Source organism: Condylura cristata, unplaced genomic scaffold (assembly GCF_000260355.1).
Source record: "Condylura cristata isolate star-nosed mole 26May11 unplaced genomic scaffold, ConCri1.0 scaffold00015, whole genome shotgun sequence".
NCBI lineage: Eukaryota > Metazoa > Chordata > Mammalia > Eulipotyphla > Talpidae > Condylura > Condylura cristata.
Window position 1 is genome coordinate 3,496,445 of NW_004567116.1, and position 20,808 is coordinate 3,517,252.

The following is a 20,808-nucleotide window of genomic DNA, read 5'->3' on the forward strand; positions in this document are numbered from 1 at the left end:
CCACGAGTGCGGAGACGTCACTTCCGGGCGCGGGTTTATTCACGGGGCGGGGGCCCGCCGCTCAGAGCGGCAGGTACAGGGAGTAGTCCGAGAGCGCCCAGCGGCGGGCCGGGCGGCCGGTGCGGCCGATCATGGGCAGCTTCTGCACGTAGCGGGAGGCCGGGCTGGGCCCGTACGGCGCGGGGAAGGCCGTCTGAAAGAGGCGTCCGCGGCAGCGCCTCCCGGCCTGCCGCCCGGCGATGATGAAGCGAAAGTGGGGCGCGCCGCGCGGGGCGAAGCGGCTCTTCTGGAAGACGTCGCGGGTGCCAGGGTCCTGCTGCCGGGGCGCCCCTCGGGCCCGGTGCACGCGCGGCAGCGGCCGGCTCTCGGAGGCGGCAGGCGCAGAGGCCGACGGTGGCCCGCCGCCGCCCCGGGGGCTCTCGTCGCCCTGCGGACTGGCCATGGCATTCGCCGTCAGTTGCGGCATCTTCCGCACCGAGTCCGGCGCGGCCGCCGGCTCCTTCTTGTCTCCCGGCGGCCGCGGCGCCGTGGGTGCGGCCTGACCCGTGCCGAAGCGGATGGCCAGGCTGTCGCCGAAGAAGGCGTAGAGCTCCCGGTAGATGTCCGCCAGGGTCACGGATGGGGTGGGGTCCTCCGGCCCGGCGCCTCCAGGCGGCAGCGGGAGGCCACCCCCAAACCCTGGCTCGGCGCTGCCAGTGGAGGAAGACTCCTGCAGGAGAAGGCTGTCCCAGGGCAGGTCGTCCGACCGCCGCCAGCCCCTGCCGCCTGGACCCCCCTTAACGGACTCTGCTGCCTGGGCCTTCATCTTCAGAAGTCGTTCTACGGCCACCTGTGAGAGTAGAGGGACTGGACTAGGCAAGGACGAGGAGGCGCCCAGCCCATCCAGTGTTTCAGAGTCACAGCTCAGGCAGGGAAGGAGGCTAGAAGGGCCTAGAACTCACCAAAATGGCTCCATAGACTTTGTGCCCATCTGCTTTAACCTGAGCATTAGATACTGAATAATCATCCAGCACAGCCTGGAGATTTGTCCAGTAAGTGGACAGGTGTGGGTAGAGCACGCGTTCTACTGCCTAGATGGGAGAGAAGGAAAATAGTGAAATTGCTCACTGCCTTTCAAGTATCCTTTTCCACGAAAGACATGCTTTTAGTGCCAGCACTCAACTGGGCTTGATCCTTGTTAATTCCCTGCCTGGCACTTTAAGCTATCCTTTATTTGGTACCTACTCGATGCCTGAGCCTATGCCCTGAGAAGAAAGAACAGGTGCAAACAATGTAATGTGACCCAGCTCACTGATGCATGCCAAGTTAGGGCGTATAAGTAACATCCTGAGCTGCAAACTGAAACTGTACTACCCCACAGGGTCAACAGGCGAGTATTCCGGTGCTGTGAACCTGACATTGAGGTCAAACTACCTACACGAAAACAGACCTGGACTCATTTTTAATTTTAAATCCTGTGATCAATTTGGGGAAATGCAATTAAGACATTCAAGAGTATCTCAATCTCATAAAACAAGCATAAAAGAGAAACACTCCCAAACATTCTATGAGGCCACTATGAGAGGAAACTTGATTGATTTCAATCATAAATCCTTTCAAAATTTAGTGAACCTAACAGTTTATAAAAAGTGCATTGTATCCTAATAAAACTTGGGGTTTTGTTAAGCCTACCATAATCAAATTGAGTTTATCCGAGAAATGTAAAGGTGGTTAATAATTAGAAAATGGTATTCAGGGCCCTCCCTGGTGGCACAGTGGGTTGGAGCGCAGCACTAGGAAGCTAGCTGCAGCCCCTTCAACAAGGGGGTGACCCACGTGGCACAGCAGATCTCTCCTGTCTTGCCTGCCGCTCCCCTCAGCAGAGTACTTTGTCAACCTGCCTGTTCTGCTCCCCATTCTATGATGAATCCTCTCTCACCGCTCCTATACCTCTGATCTGTACCCCAGTTCTGTATGCATAAAATAAATCTTTAGAAAAAGAAAATGGGTGTTCAGTTACTCATAAACAAATAAATGCAGATCCCTAGAATCAATTAAAGTAAAAAATTGATAAAAGTTCAATATAAAGGGGCCTCCCTGGTGGCGATAGGGCTTAGAGCGCAGCACTACGAAGCTATCACAGCCACTGAAGCAAGAGTTCGGTCCCAGCCAAGGAGGTGACCCACATGGTGTGGCAGACGCCTCCTGACTTGCCCACTGCTCCCCTCAGCAGTGTATTTCTGTGCATCTGCCTGTTCTGCTCCCCACTCTGCCTTTTACCCTCCACACTTCTGGCCTGTACCCCAATTCTGTATATATGAGTTAAGTAAATCTTTAAAAAATAATAATAATAAAGTTCAACATGATTAATGATGTCTTCTCTCCAAAACTGATCTAATCTAGTATATAATTCCACTAAAAATTTCAGTAGCAGTAAAGTGAATTACCCCACATAGGCAAGAGACATTCAGCAAAAAAATCTAATATAACCCATCATTTTATAACCCCTACAGATGCCAAGAACAGTAGCTGACAAAGTTCAAAATTCAGGTTTATAAAACTCAATAGAAGAAGGTTGAGATTGTCCCTTTATGTTATAAAAACACCATGAGCAGAAACTTATAAAATGGACAGAGTAACATCTGCCATGTAGACTTCTGAAAGAGAAAAGCAGGCTGTCATAGAGCATGGCCTAAGGCAAGAATTCAGAACTAAGCAGCAGCAAGCATATTCCATTTTTTTGATATAAGACACCCAAACACTACTTTCTAACTACAAAAAGGAGCTCTCATAAGCCTGGGAGAAAAGCCAGGGACCTCACCTTCCAGCCAAGGGCATGCAGCCCCACCACAGCCCCATAGTGAGAGCACAGAGGTCGCACAGGGTCAGCCAGGACCTTCTGCAGGGAGAGCAAGATCTGCTGATAAAGGCCACTCACAAGGTCCCCGTGAGTCCTGTGGAAACAACGTTCACTCAGAGCTGGGCAGGAGGCCCTGTGCTGCCCGCTGGGCTCCAATCACAGCACAGAAAACAGCATCTGAAAGGCACACAGGACAGTGAACAGGGCATTTAGGGTAATTGTTCCGGGACCAGAGGACTGAAGGAACAAATCTTATCTGTCATCCAAATGAGTTGAGAGGGAAGGGCGTCCTCGGCCTCTCAACATAAAGCCTCAAAGCCAGGGGATGCACCTCCATGCCCCCGCCCTAACCCACTCGGCTCCGCTCAGCTCTGGGCCCAGTGCTACCAGAAGATGTGGCTGAGCAGGAGGGCAGCACCATCCCGCAGAGTCCAGTGGTCATTCAGGGGGTTGATGGAGGCCGCCAGTGGCTCCAGGACGCAGTAAAGGACGCTGCCCACCAGGGAGCGGACGTAGGGCCCCAGGCAGAGGTGTGGGTTCCGAACCAGACTCCGAGCCACTTGCAAGAGCCGGTGCAGCTGCTCCAGGTCATGGCTTACAGACTTTACCTGTTGAAGAAAGGAAGTTCGGGGTGCAGGCAGGAACCTACTATTCCGAGAGCACCTGCATTAGCCTGACACGCTGTGAGTCACCTACTCCCCACAAACAGGGTCCCTTGCCCCAGTCAGCCTGGTCACTTACCCCACTGACCACGTAAACAAAGTAAGGCAGGAGTGCTGCGATTTTGGAGTTAGTCTGTAGGTCCTGGAGTGCGATCTGAAAAGGAAGGAGTGGAAGCCAGCACTGAAGGACGTGAGCGCAGCGATGACCATTTCATAGAACTACTTTGATAAGCTTCTACTACTACTATGAAAGCAGTCTCAACATTTTCAATGTTCATCCGCTGATCCCGCAGTTCTATAAATTTAACCCCCATAAAACAAAGGCCCTCACACAAAATACAATCTAAATGGCCTAACATTTTTAACTGAGAAAAGTAGCTCTTCTACTTTTTTCAGATGTGCACTGTAACAGCACTCTGGTTCACATTCTTCAGTATAGGAAGGGGGTATTTTATTGAAGACTTCCACTTTGTAGGTTTTATATTACAACACTGCTATAAAAATGGATTAGAGTAAATCAAGGTGAAGAATCGTTTAATCTCTGAACACCCCCAACTGACCACACACACCCATGCCCTACATATTCCTCGGCATAAAGATTCTAAGGAGACAGACAACAGGCTAGCGAGGATGGAGCTCAACTCCCAGACCCCATCCAGCCACCTGTGCCGTGCCTGGGCCCCAGAGCCAAGTTTCCAAGGCAGGAACACGAGGCAGGAACACTCAGTGAGGGAAAAGGCAGTGGTTGACAATGAATCATGGAGGACGCAAAACCCTCCCGCAGAGCAGGGCACACAGAGCAGAGCACCAATCGGTTCTCTGGGCTCAGGTGGGGGGGGGAAGGGCCTGGTGCTGCCATGCAGGTCCCCTCAGGGGGCTGTCTGCCCTGGAGACTGTGGAGGCAAGGGCAGGTGTCTCCATTCTGACACCCTCACTTCTCTCCTGTCCAGGCTGCTGAAGACTGCATTGTGGACGCCTACTTGGTCCCAAGCCTCAAGGTATCCAAGAGTGGGCTCCAGAATTACCACATGGAAAAGACTGAGCCCTTGAGCCCTGCAAAGGGGCCATGCTGAGCTTGTCATTCCCTGAGGAACAGGCTTCCTTACTAGAGCAGGAAGGAACTGAGGGCCAGCCTCAGACCACCACACCCCGAGAGCGGCTACCACTCACTTCAGTGACAAGGAGACATTGGAAAGACTTCACTGGTGTCTAAAAGTTTAACTTTGAGTCCCAATTTGAACCTCTGGCTCACCTTCATCAACTGAGGGTCATCCCCTAGCACAGCCCGAGTCACTTGCTGGTAGTACTTGAGAAGGTCATCGGTCAACGAAGACACTGCACTGGGCACTGTGAGAGGGTGGGGAAGGGGTGGTCAGGCAGGGTGAAGAACCCAGCCCTCTCCCGTGCCCCACTCCCAGGGAGCCTGTTCTGACAGGACTCCCAGAGTAGAACCACTAGCCATTGAGCAGCCAGCTCAGCCCTGACCTTTAGGCCAGCCTCATGCCCACCCACCCCGTCAGGCAGATCCCCTAATCCACAAGCCCCAGGTCCTGAGAAGCTCTGCTCAGCTGACCCCAGAAGTGAGACTGAGACATACACCCCCAGCAGGCACCCAGACTTCCTGCACCAACTGAGCCTCTAGGCAGGGACAGGGCCCATTAACGTAGAGCATCGGAAAATACTTGTCAGATGGGGGTTCAGAGCATAGACTCAACTCCAACCCCCAGGAGGCCAATTAAACCAGAGGGCCCATTCTTCATGACACCCTCACCTGATCCTTGGGGTGCCAGGTTCCCTTTGCCATCTAGGTAGGAGACGTGCACTGGAACCAGAGCAGAGATGGGTCAGCCTGGGGTCTTACCCTTTGCAGTACCACCACCCCCCCCCCTTCCCATCCCATCTACCAGCCAGCCGTCCCCACCCGACAGCCAGGTCCTGTCTCCATCCCACCCCGGGCCCCAGCAGCCACCTCTCACAGCCGTCTCGGCACAGCCTTTGGGGATGTTGGGCGCCAGGGCTAGTTCCACCAGGTTCACCTCTCGGTCCTCAGGGAAGTAGAGCTCACCCTCCCTGGCAGGGCGCAAGGGCAGAGCCTCCTGGGAGCCATAACCACACACAGCCTGAGGAAAGACAGGGTGGGCCAGCAAGCTGAATCCAGGCAGGGACTCCAGAGGTCCTGAGAAGGGGTGGCTGGGGCTTGCCAATACTGGCAACACAGCTGGGGTATCCACTGCTCACTGGGTCAGGGGGCAGATTGTGGTCCCTTCCAAAGGGGGTGGGACCCACAGAGACTGAGCTCCACCGCCCAGCTCACTGGGTCTCCTCACCACACTCACCCAACTGAGACAAGACTACTCTCTTCTAAACACGCCCTTCCTCCCTCCACCCCATGCTCAGGACAACTATGCCGGACCTCCCATGCTCAGCCCCTTGAAGGCCCACTCAAGCTCCACGTCTTCCAAGAAGTCTTCCTTACTCCCTGGCCCCACAGCCTCTTCTCTGCATTCTGTCCTATGGGCTAAGCCGGGCACCTGCCTTACAGTACATCTGGCCAGCCAACGGGGCTCCTACCCCACTCACCTCCACGCTGCTCCACCTGAGGGCCCTGTTGAAATCCTCCACAGTCAGTTTCCGCCTTTTGGTGTGTTTCATGAATTGAGAGCTATTCTGGGAGGGGAGGAACAGAGTCAGGGTATAAGGTGGGAGTGTAGTGCCCCCCCCCAGCCCCTCGTGAAGAAAGACAGCCTGGAGAAGCAGCAAAAAGGCCACCAGACCAGTGGGCCAAAAGCCTGGCTCTCACTCTGCTGTCTTACAAATACCCCACCCACGTGCTTCGGTGTCTCCTGTGCAGGATGCAACACTCGCGGCTTGGCCCACCTGCCCCCAGAGCAGAGCAGAGCAGAGCAGAGCTCCTGTGGGAGGCAGGCAGGGAGAGGGAGCAGGGGGCCCGGCCGGGGAGAGGCACGGACCTGGGTGGCCTCTCGGAGCCGGTAGCAGACATCCTCTGCAAGCAGGGCGGCCACCTCGTCGCTCAGCTCCAGGCCCGTGCTCTCGGCCATGAGTCGGACGGACTCCCGAGGGATCTCCACAAACCGCCGCTCCTCTCGCTCCGACATGGCCCCGACAGAGCTGGGAGTGGAGGGGTGGTGTGAACAGCCTCACCATCATCCTGGGAGCCCAGGAGCCAGACTGCAGGCCCTGTCCAGGCAACTTGCCGGGTCACCAGTGACCTCCAGGTCCCTAAACCCAAGGACAGCCTGCTGGCCTCTCCACAGCATTTCTCCCAATGGCTCCCCACTCCTTTAGAATAAAACCAAACCTGTTCTTGGCTCACAGGCCCTGGGTATGCAACCTCTGTCTACAACATCTCCACCACTCTCCACACTCTAACATGGTATGCATTCCTGCTCCAGGACTCCTTTTATTTCCTCAGAAACACCTTATATCAAGCTGTCCAAGCTCACATTCCTCTACTTGGAACCCTCTTTTCCTCCACCCCCAATGCCTTTATCTAGCAAATTGTTTGCATCTTCAGACCTCAGTTCAATGTCACTTGTTCAAAGAGGTCTTCTCAGACCCCACAATATCCAGGGACTTGGTCTTCAAACAGTGGTCAGTTTGTGCAAAGACAATGGTGTTGCATTTCTATAGCACCTCCCTCCCTAGGATAAGCTCCATGCCAGCACAATCATGCCCGTTCGCTCACCTTTGCATCACCGGTCTCCAGCACAGTGTCAGCACATATTATGCCTCAATAAACACTTGCTGAAAAGCAAAACAATGAATAAAGAAGACGCATTTTTCGGAATAATACTGCACCTGGGGCACTGAGCTCAGTACTTTATGTGGATCACCTCATTTTATCATTTTATCCTCCTTAACAAAGAGAAAGGTATTCTGCAGTATGTCTATTTCACAACCAAGGCCATCATGGCTCAGAGAACTAAAAACCTCACCCAAGATCAGCCAATGAGCACTAAGTGGAGAGCGGGACGCAATCCTTTTTCCTAATACCAGGAGCTACCGGCTGTATGGGAACAAGGCCTGAATTCACAGACCAAAGGTTAAGCGTTGGAGACCCGCAGCAGGTCGCGAGGAAGCTTGCTTCCCCATCTGTAAAATGGGAGCAGGACCCCTGGCCGCGGGGCGCGCACGGCGCGGGTTTCCCAATTATAAGACCACACCGAGACACACAAGTCCGGGCTCTGACCCAGGTCTCCAGCTCCTCAACCTCCTCTGCGCCGCGCAACCGGTCACTCACCACGCAGGTTAGGGGGCGTGAGCACTGACCTCCACCTGCCGGGGTGAGGCGCACCCCCCAGCAGCCGCGCCCGCCCCAGATCCAGAGGTGAAGGGGTGGGTGGAGGAGGTCAGGGGTTACCGAACTTGGGTCACGTGCTCGGCGGAGGGGCGGGTCCCAAGAGGAGCTGGCCCTAAGGCCGGGAAGAGTGCTGCCCACGGCGTTCCGGGGAGCGCCCGGACCTGCGGGGCCTACTCACCTGAGCGCTCCGGCACGGTTAGGACAGCCCGCGAGCCCGCAGCGGCGGCAGCTCCCACTCTTCAGCTCACACTAATTCCCTCTCCGCGCCCAGGCCCCGCCCTCCACACTGACAGCCAATCAGTGGGCGCCTGGAGAAATTCCCGCCCCGCGGGAGGTTTTCCGCGCTGCGATTGGCCACTGTGGAGGTGCTGTGAAAGACCCGAAGCCCGGTGTCACGTGACGCCGCGGAGTCGCGCCTTTTAAAGCAACAGTTCTTGGGAGTCTGGCGAGTGGGTTCGCCCGGCGGGTGGTCCTTCGGCGAGCCGCCCCGGCCCGTTAGTCTGCTCTTGACTTCACCAACAAACACTTAACGTTTTCGCGAGTGTAGCGAAGTTTTCGACGTTGGTGCCTGCCTTGGCTTTCCTGCCTCCTCGTTGGGACTCACCTTACTTGAACACACCTGCCACTTCCCCTCCGAAGGACGGGTGGGGCTCCAGGTAGGCTCTCTCGGCGACTGGACCGAAACCCGCACCTCCGGACTCGGGGGCGCTGCTCGGTGGGCCTCCCTACCCCGTGCCCTCCCCGCTCCTGCCCTTTTGGAAGCAAATATAGGCCCCCACCTGCCTCGCCAATTACCTTGAGCCTTGTATGCGCACACACTTGCCCCAACTAGGGTAGTTCTCAAATTGGGCGTCCTGAGGAGAGGATGGCGTTTGGAGTCAGACCTGACTGAAATTTTTACATCACAGAATATCTAAATTCCCTCCTCCCGTTTACAAATTGGGGAAATAGGCACCTCATACATTAAATGAAATGTGAAAGCACTTGGCAGGGTTGGTGGTTGAACTTTCACGGAACTTTCACTCACACACACGAGGCGATGAATCAATTCCTTGGGGAACAGAGTTTGCAAGGGGCTGGTCTTTCTAGGCTGGAGCTTCTAGCGGGGGAGTATGAATGTGCTCATCCTCGCCCTTCCTCCAGAAAAAGATCCTGAGACCAGAACTGGAAAGCCTGTTAGGTGTGACTGAGGTTGCCGTGGTAACAGCACGTAAGGAGACTGTGACCCTGCGGTCTCTTCCAGTCATATTCGGGACACAGGCGTTAGAATATTGGTGAACCTGTGCTTCAAGGAAAGAGGCAGGGGTTCCGCCCAAATGCGGAGTCTGAGATCTGTTCAGCAAGACCTAGGATGATGGCAGATTTCCTTGCTAAGGTGGTATTGGTCTGAAAAGCTGTTGCCAACCCTGGAGGCATGAGTCAATGAGCTGGGCAGCCTGTGAGAGGCAGAGCAGCTGAGTCACATATATTTGTGTAAATTTTCTTATTTTTGTATAGAAATGGGGTGTAGGCCAGAGATGCAGGGGGTGAGAGAATTCACCAGGAACAGAATGGAGAGCACAAGCAGATCTACTGAAATACACTGCTGAGGGGAGAAGCTGGTAAAACAGGTCTGCTGGGCCACGTGGTCAGTTGCCTGGCCAGGGATTGAACTTGTGCTGCAGTGGTGATAGCACTGAAACTTATCCATGATTCAATTGCCTCTACCATAAGTGAAAACAGGGGTTAGAAAAATAGTATTGAGAGCCTCATGGCTTTAGGTGACTCTTGTTCACTTTCCAGTTAACCTGGCAAGTGTCTGCCTTGCCTTGCAGTCAGATGGATGATTGGAGGAATCAAAGCTCCACAACTCACTAGCCACGTGACCTTGATTAACCATGTTAGTTCATCTCTCTGATCTGTTTAATCAACAATAAAATGGGATATGGAACTGTTTTGAAAATTTGATGTGTATAAATGATAATAGTGTGTTGCCAGACACATACTCCTGTTAGAATTTGCCTGTGACCTAGTGAGGCGGCTGTAACTTTCAGACACCTCAACGATCAAACCTAAGGGTCCTGGAAATCATGCCCTCTTTCCAACAGTGCCAGTGTTCTTGCTGACCCTCAACATCTTCACTGACACCCAGATGCTTATGTTCCAAGAGTTACTTCTGTTGTTGGGGAGGCAATCAAAAGAATGTGACCACCTAATGGATTCATGAACTAGACCTGGAGTAATGGGGGTTTCCCATCACCCCTGCATGTATGTTATGGCCTTGTCCCTGGGGCAGCAGACTTCCCATATACCTCCCCTGGGAAAGTACATTCCCAAAAGCTGTTCCAAGGATATAGTCTTGAATGTGGAAAGCAATGTCGAGGCCATCTGGGCAGCATATGGACTGAATACAGACAGACTATACTACTAAAATTTGGTGGGAGGGGCGTGGAGAACTACTCATTCTGCAACTCCAAAGCTTCGCTTCAGAAAGCAAGTTCTCTTGTTCATGGAGCATCCACGTTGTCTCTGGTCCTGCTGTCTTCTGTGTACCAGGCACTTGTCAGGCCTGGGATGTGCCTTCACGTCAGCCCATCAGCCTTTCCCTCTAGGACTAGTTCACTCTGACTCCCACCCCTCCACCCACCCCCACCCCGACCCCCCGCCAAAATCACAGATGGGAGAATTTCATTTAGAAACTAGGGAGGAATTTTACACCCAGTGAGACACATGGCTTAGGCCCAGGGAAAATCCTCCCAGCTGTCTGATCAACCGTAGTATAGTTGCTTGTGTTACCGTTGTTCCCACTGGAAAATTAACTAGGAATTCAGCTCAGCACACAAACATTCCTGGATTTAACAAACATGGAAAAGCTGTACAGCATGGAGAGCTGGAGATATGAAAATAAAAGGTATATGTGTGAGTCTCAGCAAAGTAACTGAAGCTTAACCTAATAAATGAAAAGGGCGTCCTGCGTGGTGGCACAACGGGTTAAATCACAGCTCTACGAAGCTAGCCACAGCCGCTTCGACACAGGTTCAATACCTGGCCAGGGAGTGACCCACACGGCGTGGCAGACCTCTCCTGTTTCACCTGCTGCTCCCCTCAGCAGTGGACTTCATCAGTCGGCCTGTTCTACTCCCTACTCTGTCTCTTTTGAATCCTCTCACCGCCCCTGCACCTCTGGCCTGTAGCCCAGTTCTGTAGGCAAAAGTAAACCTTCAAAGAAAAAAGAATGAAAAGGGAGACCAGAACAAAATAATGTCTCATGGGAGGTCTATGTCTTCACCAACAGCAGGGAGGGCAGGAAGGGAGCCCTAGTCAGGCGCCTTTTCCTGCCACATCTCAGGCACTAATCTGGACACCTCATAACAGGGTTTCTGTCCTTCGCACAAGTGACATTTGGGGCCAGATGATTCTTTGTTGTGGGGACTGTCTTACACATTGTAGGGTGTTCACCAGCATCCCTGTCTTCTGCCCACTAGAAGGCACTCTCGTCCTCTGCCAAGTTGTGACAACCAAAAATGTCATTGCTCATTGTCCCCGGGGGGCCAGAATCCTCACAGTTGATAATCACTGAATTGTATGCATTATTCAGACCTTGGTCATGTCATGTACCTGTCACAGGCTGCTCTGTGTCAGCCACTCGCAGAGATGATCTCCGATGTGAGCAGCAGTACCCGTCCAAAGACACCCCTCTGACAACGAGGAAACATAGCTGAGCTAGGACTGAAAGCCAGCTCTGTATCAGAATAAATGGTTTTAACCAAAGAAAGAAGGACCTAAAGCTTCAAGAAAACCAACGAGCTTTATGGTCAGAACAGTCAAATCAAGGATAGCTACCAAGCCATAAGAACGAGCAGATTATTTTCCAGAGACAAAGTGCCTCTTTGACCTTTGACTTCCCCCACAGCAGCCAGATGGGGCCTCTGGGCAACATGGGAAGTGTGACAGTCACCATCACCTACATCAGGAACAGACAATGTAGGAGGACCCAATGCTCAGCTCACAAGCCCTGCAAGAACAGGGAAAGTGCATCAGTTAGATCCTGCGCTTGGGCAGCCATCACCATGAGTTTCCCATCCCAAGGGGAAACATCCTAGAGCTTGTAAACAGACAAGTGTCTTTCATCTGTCCCAGGCCTGAGCTCCCACATCCAATCCCAAATCCCCCACACATCTTCTCCAGGCAATAACCCTGACAGGTATGATCAGGCACTTACCCAAGTAATCATCCATCAGGGAACCGATAGCAAACTTCAGGAGGGAAGATAAAAAGGAAATGATGCCAGAATGAGCTGAGAACTGTCCTCCAGCCCTCAGCCCCAGGATCTCTGCCCACCATCCTCTTCCTGGCATTAAGTGCAAAAATCCCCTTCCTACCACCCGGAAACAGCTCCCAATTCTGCCTGACAGGGAAGCAGGCATGAAACTCACAATGTCATTCTTGTCCACGCGGGTCCCCACAATCTTCAGGCGAATCTCATCATCCTGCTGAATCACAATGTCCTGGGGAGGAAGAGGCATGTACTCAAACAGATACCCAGAGGTCAGCAGTCTCCCTTCAAGGGGCCTAGTCCCTCCTCCCTCTCACTGATGTCTTCCACTCACCTCATCCATTGTCTTGTAACATGGTGGGTTGGAGTTAGGATCAAACTCCATCTCTGATGGGATGGACTGAAAGACAGGTGGGATTGGGCCAGCACTGTAAACGGATGCTAGGACAGGTGTTCACACATGGCATCTCTCCTCAGCCCCACCCAGCATGCCTAGACTTACGTGTCGTGAGATAAAGCAGGACATGGGTCCAATTTCTGTGAAGAGTCCAACCTACAAGGAAAATGAATGATCCCATTTTGTCTTTTGTCCTCCAAAGTCCCTCAGTTTCCCACCTTTTCTGATTCTTAATAATCTTCATGAACTAAAACCACTATGAAATGTACCCTTTGTTTTTATTTCTCTTTTTTCTCAAACTTTTGTTTGAAATTAAGCAAAAATAGTGTGGCAGGAAAGAATCATGCCTGGGACTTGTCAGTCCAGGATTTGAACACTTGTTGATCATATTATCTTGGCTAGAAGACTTAACTTCTCCAAAAAGAAAGACAGGGCCTCCCTGGCGGTGCAGAAATTAAGTCTGAGCCGCATGCATAAGTCTGAACCCTGGCCATAGAGGTGACCCACGTGGCACAGCAGACCTCTCCTGTCTCCCCGCTGGTCCCCTCTGCAGTGAATCTTAGTGGACCCGCCTGTTCTGATCCCCACTGTCTCTGGTGAATCCTCTCACCCCCGACCCCCCGCACCTCTGGTCTAGACCCCCGTTATTATATGCATAAATCAAAATAAATCTAAAAAAATAAAAAGCAAGCCAGTCATCATGATGCTTTGCACAGTGTCTGTCCCACCCAACTACTCAGTCCATGGAGGCTACTGACTTACAAGCCTTTGAGCAAGGTGAGCTAAATCATGGCACTATCTGACAGGTGAAGAAACTGCAGCACAAGGAATTGGTTTGATCAAGAACAGAGTAAGCAAGAGGAGTTGGGACCATTCCCACATCTGAGAAACCACCTCCTGCATCTTTTATGTCTCACCTTGTTGACCTGAGTGACAACAGCATCCACAACCTCCCCTTTAAAGGGCCGGAAAACAATGGCCTTGTATTTCACTGGATAAAGGACGAAGCCTCGGCCTGGTTGAATCACACCAGCACCGATATTGTCGATAGTGGTGACAGCAATTACAAAGCCATACCTGCAAGGAAGGTGAAAGAAAGGCTGTAGGTGTACATGAGTCTTTAAAACCACCCGCAGTAAGCGTCACCATGCCTGGGAATTGGGTAGTAGCACAAAAGGGAAGGAGAGAACACCCCTGTCCTCAGAAAGCTAATGACCAAGATAAGACAGGGCACTGATCAGTGTAGGGCCGACTGCAGCCTAATTTCGTAAGTGTCCAAGACAGCTGCAGTCCTTGGGTAAAGAGTTTAATCTTCAGGATGCCTCAGATCAACTGTGAGGAACTTGTTCAAATGCAGGTTCCCAGGTCTGTCCCCAGAGTCTTGATTCTGTAGGAAGATATGGTTCTGGAATCTGTTGCCCATGACTCACTTTTGGTTATTCTGATGCTTGAGGCCCAGGCATTCCAACACCCTGGGCTCATTTGTCACCTTGTGACATAGGCTCCTAAAGCTGGTCAAGTCCTAGCCCTCCTCTTCCCAAATTCAATCTACTTTTTCCTGGTCACTCGCTCATTCAACAAACACGTACTGAGGCCCAAGATGTGCATACCTGGTCTCTGGGCAAGAGGAACAGAAAAAAAAAATCAGATTCACAAGGTTAACTCTGGTCCCTGAAGGCTGGCCTCATTCTAGTTTGTTCACTACATTGTGCCCAGGCCTGGCACACAGCAGGGGTGTTAGCGGTGTCTGCAGGTGCGTGACAATGTGAGTGAGGGGCAAAGTCCCTGTACCCGTGGGAACCCCAAAGCATCGACTGACTGCCTGCCTGGGCCGTCTAGCTAGGTGAGAGGGTTCCCCAGGTAGGCAACAGGATCTTGGGGTAGGGAAAGTTGGAGGGGGATGGCAGGCGGCACTCACTTGCCCGTGCAGGTCCCCTCCACCTCGGTGAAGAGCTTCTGCTTCACCGTGTTGAGCAAGTTAGGGCCAAAGTAGCGCGGGTGCAGCAGGATCTCGTGCTCCAGGGAGATCTGCCGGGAAGTAGGGTGGAGACAAGGCAAGACGCGGGGGGAGGTGAGAGAGGCAGGCGGCAGCCCCGCGCCCCGGAGCCCCGCCTCGCGCCGCCAGCCCACGGCGCCCTGGCCGCCTCCCCGCACCCCGCTCACATGGTAGAACATCTTTCCCTGGAGGCTGGAGAGCCGCAGTACCCCGCGAGGCGGCTGCGCCTCGCCGCGCCACCGGAAACAAACGCTTCTCCGTCAACCTTGCTTCCGGGTGGACCTGATTGGGCCGCTGTTGTGAGCGGGAAGCCGCAGGGCCCCGCCCACTCGGGGGCTCGGCCGACTCCAGAAGTGCTGGGCTACGACGGCTGCCCATTAAGCAAACGCCTTGAGGTGAGGCTAATGAGGGAAAGATGCCGTAAGCAAAACGCTTTGGTAGAGGGCATTCATCTAGTAAATATAAAGGCCAGAGCCACTTGCTAAGCATAGTAAGTAGCTTTTTTAAAAAAAAGATTGATTTATGCACACAAGAATTGGGGTTCAGAGCAGAGGTGGTGGGGGATGGTGAGAGTATTCACCAGAGATAGAGTGGGGAGCAGAAGAGGCAGATAGACTGAAATACACTGCTGAGGGGAGCGGTGTGTGAGATACGGGTCAGCTGGGTGGGGGGAGCAGGGTCAAATTGGTGCTCCAGTGGCTGCAGATAGCTTCACAGAGCTGACAACCCCTCGCACCACCAGGGAGCCCCAGCTTTTCTTTATTTATGACACAGATTGTTGTTGTTGTTGTTAAAGATTTATCTATTTATTTATCTTACAAGAACTGGGGTACAGGCCAGAGATGCTGGGAGTGATAGGATTCACCAGAGATAGAGCAGGGAGCAGAACAGGCAGGTCTACTGAAATACACTGCTGAGGGGAGCAGAGGGCTGGTCAGGAGAGGTCTGCTATATTATGTGGGTCAGCTCCCTGGCCAGCTCCCTGGCCAGGAGTCACGGTGGCTGGGGATAGCTTGAGAATTTAACCCCTGCACCACCAGGGAGGCCCTGTGGTGACATAGTAATAGTTGTCAGAGCCAATGGACAATGATAGTTGATGATACTTTTCCTTCTACTTTTGTGTGAACTGTGTACCCCAAGGTGGATGGGAGTATGTGTACCAAATTTTGAGGAGCAAAGGCAGCAATTTGTACCCTGCATAATGGTACTCCTAGGTGTGAAAGAGGCTAAGATCTAGCACATTTTTAGTTTATTAAACCTTGGTGACCAGAGGAAATGCCGTCTTTTAGATTTGCACAGCAGATAAGAGAATTGTATTTTTAAAAATCTGTCACATCCAAGCACAGTCTCTGTGCCCAAACTCTATTCATCTTCATTTGAATCTTTCCTGAACCTATTAGAAACAATTGCTCAAGCTTCTCCAACAGTCAACACCCCTTAGGGCCTAGCAATTCCAGCATCCCACTCCAGCAGCCCTACGGAGGGATTCTCTCCAGTTCTCTGGCTTTAATTACCGGGTACACACTGATTGCATTTGTAACATATCCCCTACTTCCAACAGTCCTGAATCCTCAGGCTCGCAAGTCCATGCAGCTACAGGGAAGCACCTCAGCAACAGAATTCTTGATTTTCCTCCTGCATTTTCCCCATCACAGAAAATGGCAGCCAGTCACATCATTTTTACATGCTAAAATTCTGACTGTCCTTGGTGCCTTTTTCCTCCCTTGTCTACTATCTTTTGTGTGTGTGTGTGTGTGTAAGATTTATTTATTCATACAGAACTGGGGTACAGGCCAGAAGCTCAGGAGCGGTGAGAGGCTTCACCAGAGACAGAGCGGGGAGCAGCGGGCGGGTCAGGAGAGGTCTGCCTCGCCATGTGGTCACCCCTGGGGCAGGCGGGGATCGAACTCATGCAGAAGTGGTTTCAGCTTCTTAGTGCTGTGCTTTAACCCGCTGCGCCACCAGGGAGGGCCCCCTTGTCTACTATCTTTAACAAATTCTTTTTAAAATTCTGACCCAGCACTTCTCTCCAAACCTACCACCTTTATTTTTGTCTAGCCTCCATCATCTCTGCTGGGGTGTTTCTGTAGCTTCTTCCCTACTCCACTTTGGTTCCAGGAAGTCCCTTCTCCACAGAGTAGGGACAATAATCCATTCAGAACAGCATCTCACCACTCCCTCTGCTTAAATACCACCCTTGGCTTCCCATTACACTTGGAATAACTTACAAATTTCACAGCCAATGAAATTCCATGCCTACCCACCAGAATGAGACTAGATTGCCTCCATATAATCAAAACAAGGTTTCACAGCACTGTATATAGCATTAACAATGTATTTGTGTTTAGAAACAAACATTTAGGAAATTTGGGAAAATGTAATGTTTTTATATGCAGTCACTATTTTCACTATATATTTTTTGGGTTTGGAAAATATACTTTTCATAAAACATGAAAATGCTATTTATGTTGCTTTTTTTAATATACCATAAATATTGTATGTCTTGGAAGAGTAGTTTGAAGGGGTCGAGAACTGAGATCAGTGCTCAAGGGTGGAAGGTAAGTGAACTGGCTTGCATTCTGGTTAAATCTAACTGGAGAGCTTGGCTGCAGAGCAGTACTGAAGTGTGTTGAATGAAAAGGGGGATAACAGAACATCTAGTTATTCTGTTAACCAGGTCCACACATTGTCCGGATCATGGAGGATAATGGACTCACAACTTTTATTCCTTTGTTCTGGTTGTCGGGGACTCTCAAAGATTTCTTCAGAAGTAGCTCTGTACTGTCCTATCCTGACACATTGAGAACCCTCAACCCTACCCCCCTTTCGATCAGCGCCTGCCTTGAGCGCTCCAGAGACAGAAATCGATTATTATACAGCTCAGGTTCGGGCCACTCCGAACCTTTCGCACAGCTAATTCCCTGACACCACCTTCGGCCCAGACCCCCGCTTGGGGGAGTGAAGATGTGGGGCATGGGGGGAGGGACCTTCCAGAGACGACTGTCGTTCGCTGTTGCGACAGAGCTGTGCCTAGGACAGAGCCTCTTGGGTACCAACACACCAGATTGTTGGTTCTTCTCCTGAACCCCCATAGAGGCGACGTGCTGTCTGCCCGGGAAAAACACCGGAGCCTGGACCAGGTAACGGCCAGAGTCAGGCGCCCGCCTCAGGTAAATGGAGGAGTTCAACCAATCCAGAGGGTTCTGAGGCGGTGGAGGCGGGAAGAGGAGGGAGAAAACTGGGGACAGGAACACCAACCAATGGAGTGCCTGGCTGCCTGAACGGCTGTCGCGAGCACCCACTTGGAGACACCACCCCGAGCGGAGGCGTGGCTAGAGGACAGCGGACCAATCCTGGACGGGAGAGGGCAAACTTAGGCCAATCAAACTCGAGAAGGTGGGGAGAGGCGGGGCTCGCCGGTTGCTGCTCGGTGGTGGGAGAGGGATCAGCTTTCTCTGCTAGTTCCCGCCCTAAGACTTCTTAGCCCCTGGAATGCCAGCGAACGAGGCTCAGGGAATTCCTCGCGTGGGGGCGTAGAGGCATCGCTCGCAAAGGCCTGGGAGCGAGAAAGGCTCCAAGTTGGAGGAGCTGCTGGAAGCTACCGGGTGGGCATCGAGGAAGCGGAGGCTGGCCAGGGGGCGGGACTTCCGGGGCGGGGATTTGTGCCGTTGGGCGGGGCCTGCTCCTAAGCTGGGGCGGGGGGCGGGGCTTCAGGGAAACCCCTCGGTGTGACCGAGGAGATAGAACTGTTAGCACTTAAGGTGCAGTCTCGGGTTCAGGACGGTGTTGTCCGAGGTTTTGGGGTGGCAAGCGATGGCTTAGGATTGATGTTAAGGTCGCTGGTGAGGTTACCTGCCCTAACCCACTGTCCTCTCTTCTCAGGGTACCACAGGTGGGGACCTTTCTAGAGTCCCTTTCCCTTCGTGGGCTGCTATGGATTTCCCAGAACACAGCCAGCAGCTGCTACAGAGCCTTCGAGAGCAGCGGTCCCAGGGTTTCCTTTGTGACTGCACTGTGATGGTGGGTAGTACCCAGTTCTTGGCCCATCGTGCGGTGCTGGCTTCCTGCAGCCCATTCTTTCAGCTGTTCTACAAGGAGCGGGAACTAGACAAGAGGGATCTGGTGTGTATCCATAATGAGATTGTCACAGCCCCAGCTTTCGGGCTGCTCCTGGACTTTATGTATGCTGGCCAGCTGGTCCTGAGGGGGGATACCCCTGTGGAGGATGTGCTGGCTGCTGCCAGCTACTTGCACATGAATGACATTGTCAAAGTGTGTAAGCGGCGGCTGCAAGCCCGGGCCCTGGCAGAGGCGGATAGCACCAAGAAGGAGGAGGAGAGCAACTCACAGGCTCCTGGTTTGGAGTTTTTGTCCAGCACGTCCAGGGGCCCCCAGTCTTCAATGGCATCTGCTGAGACATCAATCCACTGGGGCAAAGGTGACTGGAAAGGCCCTGCTGCTCCCTCACCTACTGTCTGTTCTCCAGAGGAGCCACCAGTGTCTGGAGGGGCTGACACTACACAGCCGGGTGTGGAGGTTGACTCATCGCATCTGCGGGCGCGTGCCCCACCAGTGGCTGATGTCTCTCTTGCCAGCCCCAGTAGCTCCACAGAGACTGTTCCTGCAAACTACTTCCCTTCTGGACCCCCAGCAGTTTCAGTGGAGCCACTGGCTCCCCTCGATGTGGGTCCTGAGGGTCTGAGGGTGGTGGAACCCAGGGCTCCTGGTGGACTGATGCAAGGTTTCTACCCCCCAGCTTTGGCTGCAGCCCCAGTCCCAGCCCCAGCTCCATCCCAGGCGCCAGCCCCAGTGGAAGCTGAGTTGGTCCAGGTAAAAGTAGAAGCTATTGTGATTTCCGACGAGGAACCTGAGTTGTCAGAGGAACAGCCCCAGGGTCCCGAGGGACTGTTCCCACCTGGCGCAGCAATGTATGTGGGACAGGCGTCCCAGCCGGAGACATTTGAGGAACCAAGGGCAGTAGGACTGGAGGAGGCAGGACCTAGTGACCATTTCCTGCCTCCTGACCCTCATCTGCCCTACCACTTGCTACCAGGTCCAGGGCCGTATCATCGGGGACTGGTGACCTCACCCCTGCCTGCTCCCCCAGCCCTGCACGAACCACTTTATTTGCCTTCTGAGTATGAAGCTGCCCCAGGAAACTTTGGAGTTTTTACCGAAGATGTTCCCACTTGCAAGACATGTGGAAAGACCTTCTCATGCTCTTACACCCTCCGGCGACATGCCACGGTACACACGCGCGAGCGGCCCTATGAGTGCCGCTACTGTCTGCGCAGCTACACGCAGTCAGGGGACCTATACCGCCATATCCGCAAGGCTCACAATGAGGACCTGGCCAAACGCAGCAAACCAGATCCAGAGGCGGGCCCCCCCGGAGTGCAGCCCATTCCTGGCTCTCCTGCAGCAGACAAACAGAGCAATGGTGGTGGGGGGCCACCCAAAGACTTTGTACATGGCCCCAAAAACTAATACCCTGGGAGCATGAACGGATGCTGGGCCTGTTCTTGCCCTCACTAGGGGGCTTCACAGAAGGTCAGAAGCATCTCATTTACCCCACTGGGTGACAGAGGGAAGCTTCTGCCCAGGCTGAAGTCTCCTGCACTCTTCTTTACCCAGCCAGATAACCAACCTTCATGGGGCAAAGCATCATTCAGGTGCTGTCCAGGGGCATGGGAATTTTCCTGCTCTAATCGCTACTCACTGCACATTCTGGACCATAAACCTAGTGAAAATATCTCACTGAGCTGGTGTTGGCTGGTTTCTTGCACAACTGCATGCCTCCAGATTCTTTCATCCCTCTCCTCCAGATGGGTTAGGAATCTGACATCTGTACCTGGGGGAGGGGTGGGAGTCCAGTTGCTTTTCCAGTAAACAATCAGATAGGCAGAGAGCAATACAGACTTAGGAAAGGTTTACCAGTTAGGGAATCTTACACAACTGTGGTTTATTGTGGTAGCCAAGCTCTTTTGTATTGGGCTGTATTAGCGACTCACTATACTCATCGAATCCTCAACATCTTTAGGAGGTATTAGCCCCTCTTCTTTTTCTCCACAGAGAAGGAAATCTGAGTCTCAAAAATCAAAGTTAACTTGTTCAAGTTCACAGCTGAGATTTAAAGCATGGTTGGTGACTTAAAATGCCAGGCATGATGCTATGCTGGTTTAAAACATGTTGAAGATCATTAACAGTGAACTGGAAGTTGTTTTATTTTTGTCCTTTGCAGTGTTTGGCTTTGCTCTCTTGCCCCTTTACTTCTATTTCCCATCTAGAAAGACCTTTGGGTGATTACTTCACTGGCAGACACTTGCAACTTTTTGCCT

At 52.6% G+C, this 20,808-nt stretch overlaps 3 protein-coding genes across 4 annotated transcripts; 1 reads left to right on the forward strand and 2 right to left on the reverse strand.

The window, feature by feature from the left end:
• Positions 1-47: 47 nt before the first annotated feature.
• On the reverse strand, positions 48-8,086 carry TAF6L (TAF6-like RNA polymerase II, p300/CBP-associated factor (PCAF)-associated factor, 65kDa). Of its 2 annotated transcripts, none has more exons than XM_004682708.2 (12): positions 8,001-8,086; positions 7,208-7,266; positions 6,471-6,630; positions 6,082-6,168; positions 5,471-5,621; positions 5,273-5,323; positions 4,754-4,848; positions 3,581-3,655; positions 3,227-3,447; positions 2,801-2,933; positions 942-1,070; positions 48-829 (listed from the first exon to the last, which is right to left on the reverse strand). In XM_004682708.2, the coding sequence occupies exons 2-12, from the start codon at positions 7,213-7,215 to the stop codon at positions 62-64; spliced, it is 1,878 nt and encodes a 625-aa protein (XP_004682765.2). In that variant the 5' UTR covers positions 7,216-7,266; positions 8,001-8,086; the 3' UTR covers positions 48-61. The 2 variants fall into 2 exon arrangements, with proteins under 2 accessions (XP_004682765.2, XP_012580860.1); XM_012725406.1 differs by lacking the exon at positions 8,001-8,086 and adding an exon at positions 7,792-7,854.
• A 3,504-nt stretch (positions 8,087-11,590) lies between these two features.
• On the reverse strand, positions 11,591-14,723 carry POLR2G (polymerase (RNA) II (DNA directed) polypeptide G). The gene is made up of 8 exons (XM_004682709.2): positions 14,638-14,723; positions 14,393-14,502; positions 13,392-13,551; positions 12,580-12,630; positions 12,412-12,477; positions 12,238-12,309; positions 12,024-12,057; positions 11,591-11,816 (listed from the first exon to the last, which is right to left on the reverse strand). The coding sequence occupies exons 1-8, from the start codon at positions 14,647-14,649 to the stop codon at positions 11,803-11,805; spliced, it is 519 nt and encodes a 172-aa protein (XP_004682766.1). The 5' UTR covers positions 14,650-14,723; the 3' UTR covers positions 11,591-11,802.
• Positions 14,724-14,824: 101 nt separating this feature from the next.
• ZBTB3 (zinc finger and BTB domain containing 3) lies at positions 14,825-20,228 on the forward strand. The gene is made up of 2 exons (XM_012725723.1): positions 14,825-14,865; positions 18,353-20,228. Exon 2 carries the CDS (start codon positions 18,404-18,406, stop codon positions 19,955-19,957), a length of 1,554 nt encoding a protein of 517 aa, XP_012581177.1. The 5' UTR covers positions 14,825-14,865; positions 18,353-18,403; the 3' UTR covers positions 19,958-20,228.
• The last annotated feature ends 580 nt before the right edge of the window (positions 20,229-20,808 follow it).